The sequence below is a fragment of the Rissa tridactyla genome, chromosome 4, assembly GCF_028500815.1.
Source record: "Rissa tridactyla isolate bRisTri1 chromosome 4, bRisTri1.patW.cur.20221130, whole genome shotgun sequence".
Lineage (NCBI taxonomy): Eukaryota > Metazoa > Chordata > Aves > Charadriiformes > Laridae > Rissa > Rissa tridactyla.
This window is the reverse complement of record NC_071469.1, coordinates 64,025,296-64,047,255: the sequence shown is the minus strand read 5'-3', so window position 1 is coordinate 64,047,255 and position 21,960 is coordinate 64,025,296. Positions and strand designations below refer to the sequence as shown.

At 44.2% G+C, this 21,960-nt stretch overlaps 2 protein-coding genes across 2 annotated transcripts in view; one reads left to right on the top strand and one right to left on the bottom strand.

Moving 5' to 3' along the window:
• ESR2 (estrogen receptor 2) overlaps nt 1-16,648 on the bottom strand; it is a 94,709-nt gene extending 78,061 nt beyond the window's left edge. The window contains exons 1-2 of the mRNA XM_054200244.1: nt 16,444-16,648; nt 16,188-16,357 (exon numbers count right to left, since the gene is read on the bottom strand). The gene's annotated coding sequence lies outside the window, so the exon portion shown is untranslated. The remainder of the gene's footprint in view (nt 1-16,187; nt 16,358-16,443) is intronic.
• Nucleotides 16,649-16,832: 184 nt separating this feature from the next.
• Nucleotides 16,833-21,960, top strand: part of MTHFD1 (methylenetetrahydrofolate dehydrogenase, cyclohydrolase and formyltetrahydrofolate synthetase 1) — a 47,387-nt gene continuing 42,259 nt past the window's right edge. The window contains exon 1 of the mRNA XM_054199382.1: nt 16,833-17,010. Within this exon, the coding sequence (XP_054055357.1) occupies nt 16,970-17,010 (41 nt within the window). The 5' untranslated portion in view covers nt 16,833-16,969. The remainder of the gene's footprint in view (nt 17,011-21,960) is intronic.

Below are 21,960 nucleotides of genomic sequence, written 5' to 3'. Positions count from 1 at the left end.
ATCTTGTTCATCACTTGCCTGGTCTGGGACTGTTGATGAACCCTGTTATCACTATCAAGCTCTGCCCACCGTGTTCAGACAGGACATGGCCATCCATCAGTGAGGGCACTGCCCAGGCTGGGGTCACCCTTGGACCCTGGCTTGCCTTCCCTTAGGGAGCAACTAGCCCTTGCTGCTCCCTGACAATTATTTTGCAACCCAAAACACTTTAAACTAGTCTTGACTTTCCTTCTCCCTTTATCCTACCTGTAAGAAAACAGAAGAGGATGAATAAAATGATAGTCTTTTGTTTCCTTTGTTAATAATAACAGGGGCAATATATATGAGATCATCTTAAAACAGAGGATCTTGCCTTCAGATAAAGTATATACCCTGTTTTGTAGACTAGGCACAAACCAAGGGACCACAGAGACTGAACTAATTTGTACCCAGTATAACTGTGGCTGAAACCTAAAAGATTAGAAAGACAAAAAGAAAGATTGTTTTCTTCAGCCAAACAAGCAGGAGCTCAGTAGCAGACAGAGGCATGTGTGATTATTTCACTAGCTGTATGAGCTGTAGCTGCCTGCATAAAAAAGAACTCTTTATTAACAAATGAGATAAATACACTTAGCTTTTGCAAAATAAAGCCGTAAAACTAGCCTAACGCTACAAGCAGCCTTACACAATCCTTTCCTATTCAGTGTCCATAAAAGATGTATGGCATGTTTTTCTTCTCTGTTACAAGAGCTCCCTTTAGCGTCAAATATGTGAATACCCGCACAATTCATTTGCCGTCTACGTTGGGTACAGTCTTCCAGATTCTGGAACGCAAAAGCCATATAGTCACTAAACTCATTGTACAGCGAAGCATATTTACTACATGCTGGAGTGAAAATGCAGTACGGAAATACTCAGATGGAAATGTGTGTAACCTACTCCAGTTTTACAACTGGAAGAGGAGTTTTGAGGTGAAAACCAGAGGCAGATTGCTTAGCAAGAAAAACCACTCGACTATTGTTCTCAGTCTACTGGTCTCACACTCTAGGAAACTGCTTTGTCTTTTAACGTTTTCTATTCTATCAGATTTATTCCAGGAAAGGTTTTGCTACTAGGACAAATGGCAGAATACACAGTTAGATAAACCAAGTTCTTGTTCAAGTTAATGAAAACTGTAAACATTCATAAGACAGGCTTGAGTGGCGCATCTGTACTTAATTCATAGGCTGTTGAATTCAGCCTAATATGTTTCCCTTTTTTTTCAATGGTACAGAGGACTCTCCAACAAAGCTGCGGGATATCTAGACTCTTCCAAGAGAGACTTCTGACTATACTAGCACTTGCAGGACATGGCACTGCCAAAAAATTTCTTGAAAAGCAAATGGTTTACAGGGAATAGACTGATATAGAAGAACTCACATTGCTTTTCTATAAATAACTGGCTCCCTCCAACTAGAATTGGGAGCATGGAAAGGCTTGTGCTGCTGCAAAGGCCTTGGGCAAAATGCTGTCTGGTCTAGCCAGCTCTGTTCCTGAAGCTCAGGGGAGCATGTGCTTCACTGGGAACATTCCCATTCTCTGAATGAGTTCAGTATGTGCTGTCACTGCTGCCTGTAATGAGAGGATGGGGGGAAAGGTTCAGTTCATATCCATTGCTCCCTCAGAACTGGAAGCAACAGCACTGCCTTTTACCAAGAGTCCTTCGGGACTTAAATACAGATGGTGAGATTTTGTGAAAAAGCACTGAGAGAGTGAGCATGTAACATTCATTACATGCAGCTTAAAATGTCCCTTCTGCTCTGCGCAGATTTTCATCTTGTGCTCACCTCCACCATTACTGGATGCAGTATCTGCCATACCTAATGCAGAGTCAGAAAATCTAAAACACATTCAGAAAGTCTAAAAACACATCTTAAGTGATTGCTTTCGGCTAGACCCTTGGCTTTCAGAGGGCTCAGCCCAAAGGGAACGGCATGCCTATGGACATAGCTGACAGATAACCCAATCTAGACCCCACAGAGTAATATTAAAGAAGTTCTTTGTGAAATTCATATTTCTACAGCACTGAGGAAAGAAGCACTGATTTCTACTCTTCCTGTGTGAGGGGCATTTGCTTTGGACGTCTGCTATAGCCAATATCATAGAATCATAGGGTAGTTAGAGTTGGAAGAGACCTTAAAGATCATCTAGTTCCAACCCCCCTGCCATGGGCAGGGACACCTCCCACTAGACCAGGCTGCTCAAAGCCCCATCCAGCCTGGCCTTGAACACTTCCAGGGATGGGGCATCCACAACTTCCCTGGGCAACCTGTTCCAGTGTCTCACCACCCTCCCAGTAAAGAATTTCTTCCTAATATCTAATCTAAATCTACCCTCTTTCAGTTTAAAACTGTTACCTCTCATCCTGTCAGTACATTCCCTGATAAAGAGTCCCTTCTCACCTTTTATGTAATCCCCCTTTAAGTACCGAAAGACTGCTATTATGTTTCTTACTACTTAAGAAATGTTGACTAATTCTTTTTCAAAGCTAATTAAAAACAAGAACAGAAATTCTATGTGTATCCAAAACACTTTGTAAAAGTTAAAAAAAAATTCTGAGCAATGTATCTTCGTCCAATTCTTTATTTGCCTTGGCTGGTTACTACTGTTACTGTTTGTTTGCTTTTTTGCCACAGGGTCAAACACCTACATTGTGACGTTTGTATCGTTGTACCATGGATATTGCATCACCTGTGATAACAGAAGTCGCTGACATAGTCATAGAACAAATGGCAAGATTCCCACTAACTTGGTGGGCGGGGATTTCACATAGTGCGTACCATCGCAACACCGCAGCACAAATAGCACTACAACAGGACTCTGTGTGGGGTGCCATATCACCATGGCACCTGAAACCAAATGAGGGTCTTTTCAGCCTGTTATTTTGGACAGAACCAGTTTGAATGGGTCTGCCCAAGTATGGATTTCGATATGAGTACTCTTCATATCACTCAACTCTCTATTTCATAGAATCATGGTTCAGGTTAGAAGGGACCTTAAAGATCATCTAGTTCCAACCCCCCTGCCATGGGCTTTGTTTGCTTTTTAATCCTGTCGTAAAGAAGTATTTGAGATCTACTAATTCTGGGGTATGGGACATAATTTTGTGACTTCAGCACTGTAATGAGTAGTGTTTTATGCCTGTATCCACAGAAAATCCCTCTTCCTCCCATCAGAAATGTTAGCTCTCACTGGGCACTTAACGTGAGTGTACAAAGTCTTCAGTAAATTCTAGATTATAAAGTAATCAGGCTGGGTTTATTCTAGCCTCTTTCCTTGCTGATAGCAACCTTGCTGTAACAAAGCCAACAAAAGAAAACAAAAGAATGCTCTGGACTTAAAATACAGTGCTGAAAAGTATGAAGTTTTACAAGATAGACCCTATCTTTACTGATAGAAATTTTTCCACAAGTTATGTTGTCTTTTTTATGTACTAATAAACTGCTCATTCATCTCTGTAAGGCTGACTCAGAAAGGCTTTCCTCTGTTTAAGGACCTGCAAGCTTCAGGTGTCTTTTTGCCCTGATGCCATTCAGGACACCTACTGAATTTAAGTATTTAAGAATTTGAGAAGATTGCCTGTGGCTGAAAAAGCACAGACGTTATTCTCAGTTGATAGGCAAAGCTCTTGGTTTATAAAACAAGTTATGGCTTCTTGACTGGTCCAAGCACACATTCAAGTAGTGCTAAGAAGAAAAGCTTTCTAGGAATATTGTCCTGTGATGGTATTACCAATTGTGCTGGTCTGACTCACTGCTTCCTAAATATGAGGTGGGCCTCGGGAGGGAGATGTGGAAGTGTTAAAGATGGACAGAGCACAGAGTGCACAGTCCAGCATAAGAAGGCAATTAGCTGAGACAAGGGGCAAAAGGCAACAGTAATAAGGGAGATGTGAGGGTGGCTGAACAATAGAACAGGTTGCCCAGGGAGGTTATGGACTCTGCATCCTTGGAGATCTTCAAAACCCAACTGGACATAGTCCTGGGCAAACTGGTCTAGCTGACCCTGCTTGAGTAGAGCGGTTTGACCAGATGTTCTCAAAGAGGTCCCTACCAGCCTCAACTAGTGGCACAAAAGCAGAGAGAACAACGGGGCCCAGAGGCCAGGTCTGAGAAGTCATTAGCAAAGCCTGCTAAAATAAGGTCAGGAACCACCGTTGCAAAGAGATAATGGCAGAAAGGTCTCAGATGTTCTCCATCGACGCTTCTGGGAATAGACTATTTCTGAAGGGACTACCACTGCAATCAAATTCTAAATATGTAACAGCCAACTCTGCATAAGAAGTGCTAAGAGTTCCAGAGTTCTTCCTGTCTTCCTTAGAAAGTATTAGGGAGGCACGGACACTTGAACTACACCCACATTTTCTAATTTCTTCACACATGAAGGCACTCCCCTTCAGACTTTACCAATTGCATAGCTATAGGGAGCACGGCAGAAACAGGAAACTGGTTCATGTTCATATGTTTGTCCTTCCACCCTAGAGTATTCTGACTGATTAATGAAGAGGCATGCAGTAGGTAGCTGGGAGATCTGTTCCTATGAAAACCTGGAAAGTACTCCAGCTAACAAGTCTTTCAACACCTTAAATTTTAGACTAAAGAAAGCCCAATGCCAAAGGTGGCAGTTACTAGAGCAAATTGCCCTCACATCTTCCATTAACCCAGTGTACACTCATCACTGAGTCAAAGGAAGAGCATGTCCTCCTCATTAGTGTCACCTTTTGCAAGAACTAGCATAATGCAATCCAAACGCTGAGGAAAAATACCCCCTTTTTTTTTCCCCCTTGGTTCCATTTTAAAGAGTCACTGCAGAAAGTGTTTTCCCTAAATGTCTCCCACCTCGTATGAATTTTCTTCTTTCTTCCCCCATCACAACTTCCTTGGCTCCAAAGATGCAACAAAGCTTCGACATCATGAGTGGCCATTTGACCCCAGCCTTTTTGTCCTTCTGATCCAAAAATGACTATAAAAAAAATTTTAAATGTATTTTTAATGCCAGTTTTACACAATTACCTGGAGCTCAAGCTGTGGAGGGCTGAAATAAGCTAGACAGAAGTGCAAGCAATTATGTACATGGACAGGAAGGAAGGGCCCCCACCCCTGGAACCCATGGGTTTAACACTGGCTCTGCCCATTGAGAATACTGATTCATCCATAAGGATGTCAGCAGTTAGAGATTGCATAGATATATTTGACTACATCCCATTGATCAATCATAGAAAGCTGGTGTCTCTTTGCAGGAAATCTTTCTGCCACGAGTACAGTAACGGACAGAGTAACACAAAGTACCTTTTCCCTGACTGGGTGTGCTATGTCTGCAGCAATTAGCACAAGAGACCATGAGCTGGGAGGTTTCATATGGACCTATTGACTCCCTCTAAGTCAGCCCGTTCAGATTTAAGTCCAAATTCCTCTTGCAGTCAAGCTGCCTGGTTACGAGTCCAAGCTCAGAAGCACATGTTTATGTCATGGTGAGATTTGGGACAGTTAGAGGGAAAGCCTGAGCTTGTCCAGATGCTCAGCACAAACTCTGCCGCATCTACCCCACAGTGTGGTTTGGCAGGACACCAGAGACCCACCAGACTCCTCCATCCCCTACTTCCCAGGGCCTTCAAGGGATGTCATATGGCCAACGGCAAGCAGACGAATTGGCCAGGCTCCTTCACAGAAGCCCTCTGTTATAACATGATATAAATCTTCACAGTCTAAACCTGCATAATCTGTAAGAAGGGTACTGTTGGGAAACAACCAGGACAAAAGCCAAGCTCCATATCCCAACTGCTTTTCCTGCTCACTGAGCAGCGCTGGGGCAATTGAAAACGGTAAATCACAGAGACTAAAGGAAAGTGTAAGTGTATGTTTCTGTTTGTAAGTAATTTCAGCTAATAACATAGATGTTCTTACCCTTGTAAAAATACCACTTAAATAAGATGTAACAAACATTACACTAAGAGCTACCAGCATCAGTTGTTACATTTAAAAGGTAATTGTGAAGCGCTTTCACACAGGATGCAGCAAGATGGGGAAGGAGCTGTAGCTGCTGAGATCCAAGCCAAGGACAATGTAGGTGTACATGCAGCTCCCCATGCCCAGACTCATGCCTGCAACCACACAGACCTGTGATCTCTCAGGATTCACACCCCTGTCTCACCCCACAGCTTCCCCATGTGCAGCAAGACAATCTACATTACCTACTACATGGTGGTTTCATGTCGGCAGACACACCAACAGCCATCTCCCTGAGAGGCTGCCCTCAGAGCCTGCCGCTCCTCCCTTCCTCTCAGAGGCAACCATGACACTGGTTTGCCTGTCTGCCTTGCCAGACCCTGCTGTTTCACCTTCAGAAACCGTGTATCTTACTTCACTACAGTTTTCCTGTAAGTCCTATCTGTGGAGAGATGTTGGTGTTAAACTACAGAAAGATCTGGTTTGTACAACTTGATCATGAGCGCCTGTGTCAGGGGATTTCCTTTCAGGCAAAGACAAACCCACTTACAAAATGGTGCCTGGAAGTGAAGGGGAAAGCTTCAGGAAGGCGGCCCTTGGCATCTAGCTAACATCAACTGAAAAGGACAGAGCAAGCGTAGAACTGGAAAGCATCCAAAATATATCCTTTCCCGTACTACTAGTGCCTTAGATTATTGACAGATTTATCAATTTAATTCCAGCATAGAGTAATTTTTGATTTGAATTTATGGTTCTTCAGCTGCGGCTGTGGTAGACACCAGTGCCACACAAAAGAGGCTGCTCCCAGGAGTGTGGAGACGGCTTTCCCCTACTCCTGGAAATCCAGCCCTGCTGTACAGCAATAGCACAGTCACATATGCTGAGTTTAAAAGGCTTAACTCTGTTATTCTTGCAAATAAAAAGTACTCTACATAAAATAAACTAAAATATTTCTATTTATAAGGCCATTGACAGCATAATATTTTACAAAATCTAAGCTCTTGGCCTAGATGAGGATGGTGGTTTCTCTTTATAGAAGAACAGATTTTTACCTTTTCTACTTTTAAAAATGCCATTAATGTTGCTAATGTGAGTGATGATGAACAATGCCAGACTGAAGAGAAATCCACTGGTAAAGAGATGTAGACATGCCTGACACACAAACATTTCTGAACAAAGAGACACAGAAAAAAATCTCACTGATTTCAACAGCACTTGGATCCAGAAAAGTAAGAATTACTTGAAAAGGATTTGGGGCAAAAACATATTAAAAAGGCCTTTCCCAAACCAGAAAAATATTCCTACACAAACAACAAAACCACAACCACCCCTGTCCCATCTGACACATTCTGGGATGCTCCTCTTCCTCCTGCAGAGCTGGGTACCTCCACGGAAAGCAGGCGATGGGACGGTACTGCAGCCACCTCTGGGAAGGTGAAATGGGGGGAAAAACCACCCCACGGCAGGGCCACAGGCAACAGATGGGTGGAGCAGCAAGGCTTCTTTCTTTCTCTCCATCCTCAAGGCCTTATCCTTTGAATTCAAAGCCATTTCTGGGCGCTCAGCATCCCTGTGGATGCAGGCTGTGTGCAGCTCTCTGGGGTGTTTTTTTTTTCCAAGACTGAGGTAAAGAAAAAGACATTTTCTTCACGGTCCTAAGTCTCAGCATACTTTGTCCATCCCCGCTGTATAGAAACACTACCTAGTAAGCACATTGCAAATTAAACTGCCATAAACTTGCCATTAATCTGCATATTTCAACCAGGAAATGTCCTCTCATAAGAAAGTGCTAATATGAAAATTTCAGAACAGGCTCATTTTTAGATATCCTCAAGCACTTCGTTCTACATCTGCTTTAGAAGGCACAGTGTCATCTGAAAGTATACCAAGAATTGACACTTAATGATTTTCCATAGGCTATTTCCTTCATACTGAGGGTTCTCCAAGTTCCAGGAGCAAGTCTTTGTGTATACATGCTGTCATTGATACATGGACTTCAGGCTCTTGATCACCAGCACCAGGGAACGGATCAAAAGCATGAAGTGAGGTGGGGAACCCAAGCAAGCCATTGTTCCTCCTCTCTGCCTACATGGAAGCTGGTGATATCTGAACCTCTCTTCTCCCTGGAACAGGTGAAGACAGTTGAGTACTGATCAATATAAACGCTACAGAACTGTTACACTCTTCACAAAAAAAATTCACTTATTTGTTTGCCGATGTGTCACTCTATTTCCCAAACAGTGAATACAATTTAAGACAACTCTTCAGGCTTTAGAAATCTCCCCTCATGTGAAGCCGTAAAACTTCTCTGTCATGAGCACTCATGCTTGTGGTGCCTGAGTGAAGGGCACCTTCCTGAGTGAAGGACACCATGTGTGCTGTCTCAAAATCAGACTTTTTCAAAGACAAAATTCAATTTGCCATGGAGTCCTGTGTGAAAATGTTCCTGCTTAAAATGTCAAGGCATCCCTCCTCAGATCCCAGGACAGCTGGGAGAGAAGCTTCCCAGCACTCCTCTGAAAGCCACACAGGCTGCCTGTAGTACAAAAGCTCCATCATCCTGTAACCTGTAAATATGATAAGAAATAAGAGGGACTGGGAATAAAAAACTGTCCACAAAGGGGAAAAATTCTTTGCCCCATTCACCAGATACTTTCACAAAGCTCCAGAAATGCTACTTAATCCTCAAAGGAAAAGGGAAGGGAGACTCAGGCCCCAAATGTGGCAGCAGCTCAGACCATACTGCTTATCTTGTCCTATACTGACATCTCACCACGTATGTCCACAGGGTAAATGCCTACACTAGTGTCAACGTTATACTGCACGAAAGGCCTTAGGGCCAAATCTGTTGTCTGTCTCATTGACTCGCTGCTACAATATCCTCTTTGCTGATCCTGTGTGGCTAGTACGGGGTCTCAGTCTCCTTCAGAATCTGCCTGCTGGTCGTATACTGATATGGCGGGCACAAAAGACACCAATAACATCACAGCTCAGCACAGCTCCTCTTGGAAGGATTATTCATTTTATTCTCTGGCCTTCTAGGCTGTAAAGAGAAATCGCAGGCCAGCAGATTTCCCCCTACTGAGCTCATCATATTGCTGTTCCACAGCAAGTCTACAGGCTCTTAACCTTCCTGTGGCCCATGCAAGTGACAGTCACTGTCTCTTATTTAGGCTCAGTTTCTAAGCTCATGGTTTGCTCTGCAAAGCAGCAGGGCTCCAAAGCAAAACTACTCCATGTGCCACTACAGCAACCACACCAGGGCGTGCAGGCTAGAGATGTCAAAATGCTTAGCTTCAGAACGATGCTGATCTGGAAGGGACCAGAAGGGCCCTTAATGTGCTGACACACGCCATCGGACAAAACATTATGCTGCCCTGCTGGATTATTTAAAACTCTCTGAGATAGAATCATAGAATCTTCATGGTTGGAAAGGACCTTTGAGATCATCGAGTCCAACCATACACACAAAAAAACCCCCAAACCCCTACAATCTCTGCCACTAGAGCATGCCCTGAAGTGCCACATCTAGACGTTTCTTAAATACCTCTAGGGATGGTGACTCAACCACCTCCCTGGGCAGGCTGTTCCAGCGCCTGACCACTCTTTCAGTAAAGTAATTCTTCCTACAGACTTTGTAATGAGATCTCAAGCTGGTTTGCGAATCCGAAAGCTCAGAGAGAGTCCACTGTAGCAAACATGGGCAAGCCTTGCTGTTCTTTTAACAAATCTTTCTCCCAGAGATGTACAGGACAGACACTGGAGCTCTGCAGACTTGCGAGGTTAATTCACTGCTTTTCTTCTCTGATGCAGCTAAGCACACAGGAACAGACATACACCACAGCTTCAGGGCAAACATTAGCAATATCTCTCTAAATCTGGTGTCTCCACCAGTCCCTGCCTCATTTATAAATCGAGCAGTTCTTGTTTTAAATACCAGGCAAATCACACAGCTCTTAGGCAAAAGGAAAGGGCAGAAATGTTATCAGTCCTACTAGAGGCCAACAGACTTATATTACAACGGTACTCATATTTCAGAGACAGGAAAGAATATGCACATATCAAATAAGGGAAAAATCATTCACTACAGCATGTGAAGGTACCTTATCAATACTGTTTCTGTTAAAACTGACCAACAGTCTCACATGTCCAAGAGGTGTATGCAAAAGAGGAAACACACAAAGCTCCTATGCATTAAGAAAAATCATGACATTCTATATATTACATATCATAAGGAAATTATCTATATCTCTCAAGAACCTCTCAGAACATGAGGCATGGGGCTTCAAACCATTCTGTTTATCCCTAACTTTACCCTATTTCTCCCCCACTTCCCTTATCCTGTTTGTCTTAGAGATTCTTTCAGCTGTAAATCACAGAATCACGGAATGGTTCGGGTTGGAAGGGACCTTAAAGATCATCTAGTTCCAACCCCCCTGCCATGGGCAAGGACACCTCCCACTAGACCAGGCTGCTCAAAGCCCCATCCAGCCTGGCCTTGAACACTTCCAGGGATGGGGCATTAACAACTTCCCTGGGCAACCTGTTCCAGTGCCTCACCACCCTTACCGTAAAGAATTTTTTCCTGATATCCAATCTAAATCTACCCTCTTTCAAAGTGAGGCTGTTACCCCATGTCCTATCATAACACCCCCTAATAAAAAGTCCTTCTCCATCCTTCCTGTAGGCCCCCTTTAGGTACTGGAAGGCTGCTATAAGGTCTCCCCAGAGCCTTCTCTTCTCCAGGATGAACAACCACAACTCTCTCAGCCTGTCCTCATAGCAGAGGTGCTCCATCCCTCTAATCATCTTCATGGCCCTCTGCCGGACCTGTTCCAACAGGTCATGTCCTTCCTGTGCTGAGGACTCCAGAGCTGGACGCAGTACTCCAGGTGGGGGTCTCACCAGAGCAGAGTAGAGGGGCAGAATCACCTCCCTCAACCTGATGGCCACACTTCTTTTAATGCAGCCCAAGATACGGTTGGCTTTCTGGGCTGCATGTGCGCATTGCCTGCTCATGTTGAGCTTTTCATCCATCAACACCCCCAAGTCCTTCTCCTCAGGGCTGCTCTCAAGCCATTCTCCGACCAGCCTGTATTTGTGCCTGGGATTGCCTTGACCCAGGTGCAGGACCTTGCACTTGGCCTGGTTGAACTTCATGAGGTTCACACAGGCCCACCTCTCAAGCCTGTCAAGGTCCCTCTGGATGGCAAGGTAGGTCTCCAACCTGCAAATGGTTGGAGACCAGGAATATCATCTTTTTGCCCTGTTTCTATAGTCTTCCTTACATATCTACAGCTGACCACCATTAGAGTCATGACCCTCAGCTGGGACAACTTCTTGTCTGATCTGGTACAGACAGTCCTATAAGCTAGAGGCAGTTACACAGAAAGGACACATATTGGAATCAGGAATGCTATAAGCAAAAGCACATTGAAAGTACAACTTCTTAAGCCTGCTTCACATTATGAAGCAGGCTTCATCATCAATATCAAACACTGCTCAGTGTTTCAAACTGGGTATTAAGACGTGCATAAAGACTGTATCACCCAAGTCTGAAGTGCAAAACTCCATTTACCTGGTTTTATCTCTAAATACCCCACTTATTGGAATTATGGTGTGTGGGAAAGCTAATTTCGTGCCAGCCTTGGACTTACCCTACCATAGACTTCACAGGATCTGTTCAGCCTCCTCCTGTCTCTGCGGGACACTGCAAGAGCAGGATTTGCTTGGATGAGAGAGCACCCTGTGAAGGTTCTTGCAGAGATGGCATAGAACTAGCTATGCACTCTTGCTCTGCCAGGGATGTCCTTGCTTGGTCTGGGAGAATTATCTGAGAGGCTGTATGGATTAAACTGCAATGGAAAGATTATCTTCTGGACATCCTCCTACCTGCAGCCCTGAAACTCACCTTTCTCCCTGCCTACCTCTGCCTGTGTCAGGGTGTGCAACTCCCTACACAGTCAGAAGAGTGGAATTGGTATAACGAGTATTTCTATTTAAAATATTGGAAATGTATTTTACATAGTCTTCTAATGAAATTTAGCAGTTGGAAAAAAAGGGGGAAGTCCTACATAGCCACAAGCCATTAACTAAAAATTATTAGCCAAAGAGAATTAGGAGAAGTTTGAAATGAAAAGCTAGATAATCACAGTGCCATTGCCTGTGTTTATATTTTGCTTTAGGCAATCAATTAACCCTTCTTTCTCAGTTACCTAATCTGGAAAATGTGGTAATACATTGGGTAATACGTTGTGGTAATACAAGCAGGCTGGGACACTGAATCAGGCTGTTGTTTATTGCAAGAGTTCCACAACATGCTGTAAAAGTATTAGGAAAGGTTATTATGTGAGAGAAAGGACCACTTAGAGCATGGTTTCTTTGCTCTCAATTATCGCTTAACATCAAAGAGTCAGGACAACCTAGGGCCCATATTTATCAAGCACTCTGGCACTGTTCTCAATGGAATCCTGTGTGACACAAAATTCTTCAAACTGTTAACAAGACATCTTTCTTCTGCAGGATGCCTAAGAGGTCAATGAGAAGTGCTGGAAGATTTCTGTGGGAAGGTAAAGTGACGTAGCTAGAGGAAGTTCGCTAAAACAGCAACAAGAAAAGCAGCCAATGGAAAATGCACTCAAGTATGTACAAATTTGTGTCACTGGCATAGTAACACAAGTGGAAGTTAAGAGACAGTCTGAGCTGGTTTTTGCTGTCTATAGAGTGACAGATAAAACTATGATGACTACAAAACACCTGCATGGCAGGCAAGTGAGTGACAAGCTTGAGTCAGGGTTCAGAAAAGCACTTCAGAGGTCTATTTGTTACTGCTGCTCTGTTAGATAAAGCCAGCTTTACCTCCCTGCCAGAAAAACCTACGATGGAAGTACCCTTCGCTTACTTTATAGAAAATCAGTTCATTGTAGTTAAAAATGCTCTTGGAATTGATTTGATTAATCTGACTGCCTTTGCACTGAAATGGATGAGGAGCACTCCAAATCCGTGTTCTGATTGTTCAGGCATCGGACCAGGAACCCCGAGGACAAGGCCAGAGAGCAAATACCATCTTAATCCAGGACAGCTACTTTTGCAGTGACTGCCCAACAGCTGGCTGCATCACCAAGTTGTTATTCCCATGGCATGTATTTAAATGTGTCACTGTTATCCCATTACAAAGTTGTGTTCTCCATCACGGTAGGTAAGGTACATTCTTGTGCAATGTCATTCATTTAACCAATCCTGCTTTGTTCAGTGGGGCATCCTTAAGCTGGAAAGGTTCCCTATAATTGTTTGAAGAATCAAAGTCTAATACTGTTTTTTTGGTGTGCTCTTGCAAACAGGCTTTCTCAAAATCTTTTTTCTGACCAAGGTTTATGAAGCTAATCTAAGCTGTCTGTTCCTCTTCTTATACTGGAGACAATTTCCTACCCTACCTGTCCCGCTTAGTGGGTGAAGCAAAGCCTAATGTTCTTCCTTAGTCTCCTGATTCAGGGTCAGTTTCTCATGACAAATTGCAGCTTTTGGGGTGCTGTGCCATCAGACGCATAGCTGTTAGCTCATCAGTAACATTGGAAGTATTTCTGGCATGCACTTCATGGCTTTTTTAAAGAACAAGCTCCGTGACTTTTGACATGTTGGGTAAGAGGGGGTGGATGCACAGGTAAACAATCAAACTGTGGGAGTTGCCAAATCAAACCCAGGGTTGTCTGGCAGGGAGGTGATTGAGGCAGAACAACTGTTCTGGGGCAACACTCAGAGCAGAGAGGTCTCTCTTACTCTGAGGCTTCAGCCTATCCTGAAGTAACTGTTTTTATCCTTCTTCATCCTAACACCCATTAGAAAATAAGCCTGCTTTGGTACAAAGCAGTCTATGCTCAGAGCTGTCTGTTCCTATCGTGGCAAGAGTTTTTTTCTCATCCTTTTGCCTTAATGTCCTGGTTTGATGTCAAAAGAATTGTACTGAAAGCATAAAACATTGATTGTTGCTGTCAACTTCGAAAACATTTTCACATGTTTGTTTCCTTTGCCACTGTGTTTCTCTGAGATTTCCTATACTGCATTTTTGGGCTGGATTTGGCTCTGATATGAACTGAGCAGAAGAGTCTGTTCAGCCATTTCTCATCACATAATCCCTATTGTGTTCCTTTCCCACCCCATTTCCAGTATTTTGACCTCAGGATGGCAATTAAGAATAAATGTTAAAGAACATTTTCTTACATAAAGGCATGACACACACAACTTCTGAGTAACAATCTCAGCTTTAGTATTTGACTGCCATATGAGACAGTTTAGTAATACAAAAGAACTTTCTGCTCTGACAAAAGTACATTAGCTAGTCTGATTTTCTGGCATAAGCATTTAAAATTCATGAGTCTGGCCCTTCCCAAAAATGAGAATCTGGCTCAAAAATAATTAAACAATAAGTTGTTTAGGGTCATTTTTATTTCCTTTCCCATTTTTTAGACTCTACAATGAATTCAGGTAATTTTCAAAGTTTTATCTGTCATCATGCGACATCTTTTTTTCAGGGGCTGGGGCATTATGAAAAGCAGCAAGTGATGTTAATACTCAAACACACATGCAAATCACGCAAGTTAGCAACTCCGGGAAGGAATCTACAGCTTCTGATGGCAATAGCTTCTTCTGCTCACTCTGCAAATAAGGTCATCTGTATATTTTAAATAAGGTGGCTTTCTTCTTTTTCTTTTCCTGCCTGATATTTTCACACTACAATCCTGAGTGTCAAATCTTTTTCTGGCAAAAGTTGTTTTTGTGAGCTTATCCTGTCCTTAACTAAAGGAGGCTGTCTTTTAGAAAAAAACCACAGGGTTTTTTTTCCCCTCAAGAGTTCATTCAGGCCTCAGATAAAGGCAACAGAAGAAACAAATAAGACACAGAATTTTAAGCAGCCTAGAAAAATCCCTTCTCTCAGTTAATTGTGTAATCTCAGTTTTGATTGTATAATACTGCAAGTGCCTGTTGGAACATTCCAGGAAATACAAGGAATACATAATGAAAGAAGAGAAAAAGTTCTTTCTAGCTTTTTTTATTTAGCATATAAAAGCCCTAAAATGCCAAGTTTTCTGTCTTTTCCAATTCACTTATGAAGAGAAATTTATGACCTTTAATCCTACAATTACAACACATTGTTAATTTAAGGTAGTTTAATCACTCAAGGTAACAAGCTCTCCCCTCAATAGAAAAGAAAGCAGAAAAACGCAGAAAAGATGTCACTTGTTAGGCTATGAAAGGAAACAAAAAGAAGAAAAGCCTCATCCTCAGAAAAGTTTTGGACTATGTATGGTTTATATTCCCCTCCTAGAATACCAGAGAAGCAACCGTAAAGCTTCCCAGCTTCGGAAACAGAAGGGTCCATATATTTCTGTCCTCATAGTTTTGTGTCCTAGGTGGAAGCTGCAAGCTCCCTTCTCGAAATCTGACAGTTCCCCCAAAATCTCTTTGTGATACAATTACATTATGGAGTAGCAGTATTGAATGCTTTCTCAGTAAACTCTTTGGAACAGGCACTTCGTTTTTCCAAACCTATGCATTCTATGTAAAGCAAAAATCTTATGTGAAAGCATTTCACACAGGCCTTTTAAGTCTCAAATTCTCCGCAGGAACACTGCTTTTTTAGCATCCCATCCCTGTTCTCCAAAGCTTGTTAATTTGCAGTGAGGTTATCCCCTTCCTTTGCTGTACTGCTACCACACATGGCAGATGCTGTGAGGTCCCCAAACAGTAAGAGTACGGCTCTGCTGCAGGCACAGGAATGTGCTACGACTCCCCAAAAGCAACCTCACGCTGTGGGTCCATCCCATCACTGACCCCAATTCGCCAGTTCCCTGTCCCTGACCTTTTTATCACCGGTTTCTTGAATTGTGGGCCTGTTCTCTAACCATGCGCTAGATATTAGCGGGGAACACTGATTAATTCCTTAACTTCTCTGGGTCATGGGGTTACCTTGCCTGAGCAAGTCTGCCTCAGTGACATCTAACTACTTTTCCCATCTCTAGCTCTGGCTGGACCCTGATCACTTATTTGACATACGTGTGAGAAGAACACTGAAAGCTGGCTCCCTCTGTCCTAAAACATCTGTGCTGGTCTGCGCAGGAAGGAACAGCCACGGTTATGTAAATAATAGTACACGTGGAGGACTGCATGGGCCTGAGCAGCTGCCCCACAGCAAACGACACCTTCATCAGTCCTAACATGATTACTTACTTCCTTACTTCAAGTACATCCCTTGGAAGCGAGCATTAGGAAGCTGTTTCTCACCCTTGATGACTCCTATGACCTTTAGGCCACAATCCCGCCCTCTTCTTCACCGCTCTTTTTCCACACTGGCTAGCCATTGGTTTGGTGACTTTACGTTGGATAAACACCTTGAAATCCTGAAGAGTAAGAATTACTCTTAGCATAACCTCTCAAGAGTACCAAAGTACTACCCCAGGGCATGAAACACAGGGATTACTCTTACACAGATTTGCAATTTTCGCAAAGATACAGCCAGGAATTCCACATGCAGAGCCCACCACCAGCAGACCTGCGCTGCCAGCCTCTCGGGACTGGCGGGCAGCGTCCCAACAGGCCGCATTCCTCAGCCCGCGGAGGCAGCTTTCCCTCTCCCCTGCCTGCCCAGGGCCCTTCTCGGCAGAGCGGGGTACCAGGAAAGGCCGGGGCCGGCGGCGGCGCCTCTGAGGCGTTTCGGCGGCCATTTCGCCGCGCGGGTGCCAGGCGCCTCGGGTCGGCGGGAGGGACAGAGGAGGAGGAGGAGGAGGAGGAGACACAGCGCCACCACCGCCGGGAAAGGAGCCCACGGCCGCCCCTGGGTGCCCTTCTCCTCCCTCCTCCGGGGCGGGGAGAGCGCTTGCGCGGTGGGTCCGGCGGCCGCCGAAAGTTTGGGGGACACGTGGGGCGCGGAGTAGGGCAGCGGCGGGGGCGGCCCATCCCGCAGACGCTTCGGGAGCCCTGCCGTGCTCGGCCGCTACCTCCCCGCCCTCGCCATGGCTCCCGCCGAGATCCTCAGCGGCAAGATAGTCTCCGCGTACGTACCCCGGGGCCGGCCGCCCGCCCTTCCCGCCATGCGCCCAGAGCTGCCCTGGGCGGGGGTTTCTGCGGGCGGGGAGAGTCTGTGGGGAGCCCCGGGGGTTTTAACCTTCGGGATGGCTGCGAAGGAAAGGAACGAAACCGGTGTGGCTGGTGGGCTGAGGGGTGCCCTGGGGGAGCCAGCCCGGCTGGCCGGGGGAGTGGGGCTGTAGCGACCTTTGCCCTGTCTCGGCCCCTAGGACAAAACGGTTGGAAGACACCTTAAGGCTTTTTCAATGCTTTGTATTCAAAGCTTGCTTCTTTCTGGCTGAAAACTGTGGTCGTTGTTAAATGAAGGTAGTATTAAAGATCTTAAGCAGGAAGTAAAGTGTGGTCACGGGTGCGTTGCCCCCCAGGCACCCGGCGGTGCATGTGCTTGGTTCTTGTTGTCAGCATCCAGCGTGAGCCCTGCAGAGCGGCCTGGGAGCGCTCGGCGCCTCTGCCCTGAGATTAGTGCCCGGGCAGGTGTGAAATAGCCAGCTGGCTTACGGTGCTGGTGTGTTTGTGCCGTGCTCTGGGGATGCTTCACGAGCAGGAGTTGGGAACCAGTGCTTTAGGCATGGTCTCTGTGTTCATATTGTACAGGGATTGGTCATTCCTTTTTAAAGCAAGGTAAATCAATCCACGTTTTGGATAACATGAGGATGAATGTTCTCAGGTGTCTGGCCAAAGCTATTTTCCTGAAGGAAAATTTTCCTGACTTTCTTGTGCTTTTCAGCTTTTACTTAGCTGGCCAGCCCTGAGTATAGGTGAGCCTGTGTTGTGTCTTCCAGTTGGCTTATTTTTCCTGCTGCTGCTATACATACACATCCAGTAAGAAAGCTAAATACATTTCCATAATCCTAGAAAAATAGTGTTTAGCAAAGGGTAATGCTTCCGTTATTTCTGTGCAAAGTGGGTTTGGTTAGGTAGGTTTGTTGGGTACCTTCTGTCTATAACCAGGGAATTAGAACAGAAAATGTAAATTTGAAATGGTCTAAAGTAATCTCTGAAAGAGTTGTTAGACCCACTCTTAGGTATTGCGATGTAGAACACACCTACATCTAACTGACAGTGAAGCGTTTATGAAAAGTAGGCCTAAAATGTCTTGAATCTGAATATCCATGATGAAAGGCTGCTTGCATATTTTTTTATGCAGTGATTTTGGGCCAGTACCACTGAGTATTGCAGTCTCAATCTTGTGTGCTTCCTTACACACATCATGTGCTCTATAGGAACGGGACTTAAGTAGTTTTGCTTTTTCCTCGTGTGGTACTTGAAGGAGTTATGAGGAAATGGGCTATTTGCCCTGCAGATACCTGTGCCTTTCTTCCAGAGGTTCTAGAGAAGTGCTGGTCCAGAGAATTCTCCTTTTCCAGAGTCAGTCCCCTGGCCAAGAGTCTGGCAGAAGCGATAGGCATGTGTTTTTTCTAGGAATTTTCAAATGAATTGTCTGTTTTAGAAAGGGTGTGTTTCTGACTACGTCAGCTGCAAAGTCTTTTCAGATAGTATTTTTTAAGGATCGTTTTTTGTTACTTTGTCCTTTAATCAGGAAAAGTGTTTGTTTGTAAGTCAGTCAAATATTAACAAATGAGGTGAATCAATCAAACAGTGTTCTGTGTCTGTTTTAAATCAAAACTCCTAAGTATTGTGAACTTTGTTCTCCTACTACCAAGCACCCCTTCTGCAAAGGGATGTGAAAAAAAAAAACCCAAACCAAACCTAATTCAGTCATGTCAATTATTTAAACAAAAATCAGGTAGATAGTGACACTCTTATTTTTGTGAGACACTTGAAGAGAATAAATGCTTTGTGAGAGAGAGAACTTCCTTGTCCCTATAAATAAGGAAAACTCGATGAGGAGATAAAGTTAATTCACACCTAGAAAGTCTTGGAAGACTCAGAAGAGGTACAATGGAAAATAGACATTTTCAGTGGCTTTGAATATTATCTGTGAGGATAGTAAGTGTGGTTATATTGTGCATGGGAAGAAGAACAGGGTGGCAGGCATCATCGTGTATGTAGGATTTTGATGTTCAAATTAAGGCTTCTCTCACTAAGGCTTCTTCTTTCAGTAGAAACAAACTCTTAGACCTAGACAGTCTGTGGAAGATATTGAATATTGGATCGGTTTTGCATCAATTTGAACTGGCTAGTTGTCTCTGCGTGGCTTTCCTCTACTTCTCTAAGTGGCTGTTTAATAATTCAGCGTTAGATTTTGCTGCAAGTTAATTTTGTCTCATTGGGAAATGAGCTGCAACAGATGAGTTATCACGTAGCAGTACAGTAAACAAATACCTAATAAGAGGCAGAGAAACAGTGCTTTAAGTATGCAGAATACAGAGGGAATAAAAAAAAAAATCAAAGGTATTCTCAACCTTTTTTTCATTACTATTATTCCCTTATAATAAAAATACTCTGTTTCTGTATCTGAAAGAGATACTCAGAGCAAAACATTGTAGTGGCTTTTCTGTATAGCTTATGTCTGCTGCAGTGATCTGTGTGTTAATTTGTTACCACCTGAAGTAGTCCAGTTTTGAAAACTCCTGCCTTGGTTTGAATTGGTAGATAGCACCAGGAATGGAGCAACGTTCCTGGTCTGGACAAGTGGCTGATGAGTTGTGACGGCAGGGAGGACTCAACACCCCTTGCAGCCCTTAGGGATGTGTCAGGTAGCGCTTTGATTTTAAAGCACCATTAAAGTACTGGATATAGCGATGATTGGGCTAAACTTACAACTGGAGGTAACAGTGCAGTAAAGACAACTCTTCAGCTTTTTCAGACTGGGCCTCAAAAGTTTTTTGGAGTTCCTATTGAAACTCCAGCTAAATCTAGCCTGAACTGAAAAAAATCCCCTGTCTGTGAGATCTCATTTACAAGATCCTACCCAGAAATTTTTCAGGCATGTACCGAAGGGTAACACACTGCAGATGTGCTAAATTAAAGTGAACTCTGTAATCTGGTACTGCTCAGTGCCGCTGAGCCAGCCCCAAATATGAGCAAGAAACCCTTGTGTAAGGTGCTGTACAGACACAGAATTTAAAAATGGGACCCTGTTCCAAAGATATTACAGGCTAGGAGAAAACACCGTCTGGTGGACAACAGGGCCAAGGGGCTGTCTTCTGTGCATATCAACACCAGGTTATGTGGAAAGGAGGAGTCCTAAGGGAGAGAATATGTAGGGGACTGGCTTGGGGAAGAATGGCTGGAAAGCTGCCTAGCAGAAAAGGACCTGGGGGTGCTGGTTGACAGCCAGCTGAATATGAGCCAGCCAGCAGCATGCCCAGGTGGCCAAGAAGGCCAATAGCATCCTGACCTGTATCAGGAATAGTGTGGTAAGCAGGACTAGGGAAGTGATTGTCTGCCTGTACTCAGCACTGGTGAGGCTGCACCTCAAATACTGTGTTCAGTTTTTGGTCCCTCGCTAAAAGAAAGGCATTGAGGCTCTGGAGTGTGTCCAGAGAAGGGCAATGAAGCTGGTGAGGGGTCTGGAGAACAAGCCTTATGAGGAGCAGCTGAGGCAGCTGGGGTTGTTTAGCCTGGAGAAAAGGCGGCTCAGGGGATACCTTGTTTGTCACTCTCTACAGCTACCTGAAAGGAGGTTGTAGAGAGGTAGGGGTTGGTATCTTCTCCCAAGTAACAAGCGATAGGACAAGAAGAAACAGCCTCAAGTTATGCCAGGGGATGTTTAGGATGGATATTAGGAACAATTTCTTCGCTGAAAAGGTTATTAAGCATTGGAACATGCTGCCCAGAGAAGCAGTTGAGTGACAATCCCTGGAGGTATTTAAAAGATTGGTAGACATGGTGCTTAGGGACATGGCGTAGTGGTGGTTTTGGCAGTGTTAGGTTGATGGTTGGACTCAATGATCTTAAAAGGTCCCTTCCAACCTAGGCAATTCTGTGATTCTATGACTGCCATGTCCCCTTTGTGGAAAGAAGAAAATCATGATATTGCTGTTTGTGCAGACAGACCATTGTAGTTATGGTCTAGATTATGGTCTGCTCTGCTTGCAGCCCCACAAATGTGGATTGAGTCCTTATCCGTTTCTCTTACCTTGTCCTCTGATTAAATCACTTGATAGTTGGGTGTTGTACATGGTATCTGTTTTGAGATGCAGACCTGATTGGTGTGATTGATGTTGCAGCATAGGAAGCCGGTTGTAACAGTTCATGGTATTGTAACTCATATTTGCAGCAAACTCTTATGTGTAAGTTTTAAAGACTCAGCTTTATGTGAAGCTTAAACTCTGTCATTCTGTTGGCAGCCAGCCACGTTTGAGAAGTTCCTTAAATGCTGCCTCTCCCATCCTCTACAGGTGATTGCTTCTTCAGCTCAGCCATTTTGTGTCCCTCCTTGGATTAATGTTCTGGACATGATGAAACAACATCTGAAAAAGAAAAAGCACTTTCATATATTTATCTGTCCTGAAGAGTGCTCATGCAAGTATTTGAGCTGACACAACCAAAAGAATGGTTAAAAACCTTGTGAGTGTGGAAGTGGTAGAAAGTAACAGGCAGTTTTCCTAGAAGATAATGACAGTGTGCCAGGATCCTGCAGTGGTGGAGCATGAGACAAAGAAGGCAGGAAGGAGACTTGTGAACTCCTTCCAGCTCTGTTGTCTAAATGGTGTCTTCCCTCAACTGAAGACATCTGTTGAATTACCAGCAGTGTTCAGATAGATTTTCCCAAGGTATTTCCCATCCCAATGCGACTGGGGCAGCCAGCCTGTGATTCTCCATAGGAGAGACTCCTCTCTGTCTCTTCTTTGGGGTACCAGTAGGATATTTTGTGGCGTGCTTGCTTGTAGCTGCTTCACAGTATTTGAAGACAATGCAGTTGTCCTGCTAGCAAGGTCATGGTGCCATGGTGGTTTGGAAAAGGGGCAGCTTGTCTCTCCACACTGCAGTTGTTTGTTTGTCATGTGGG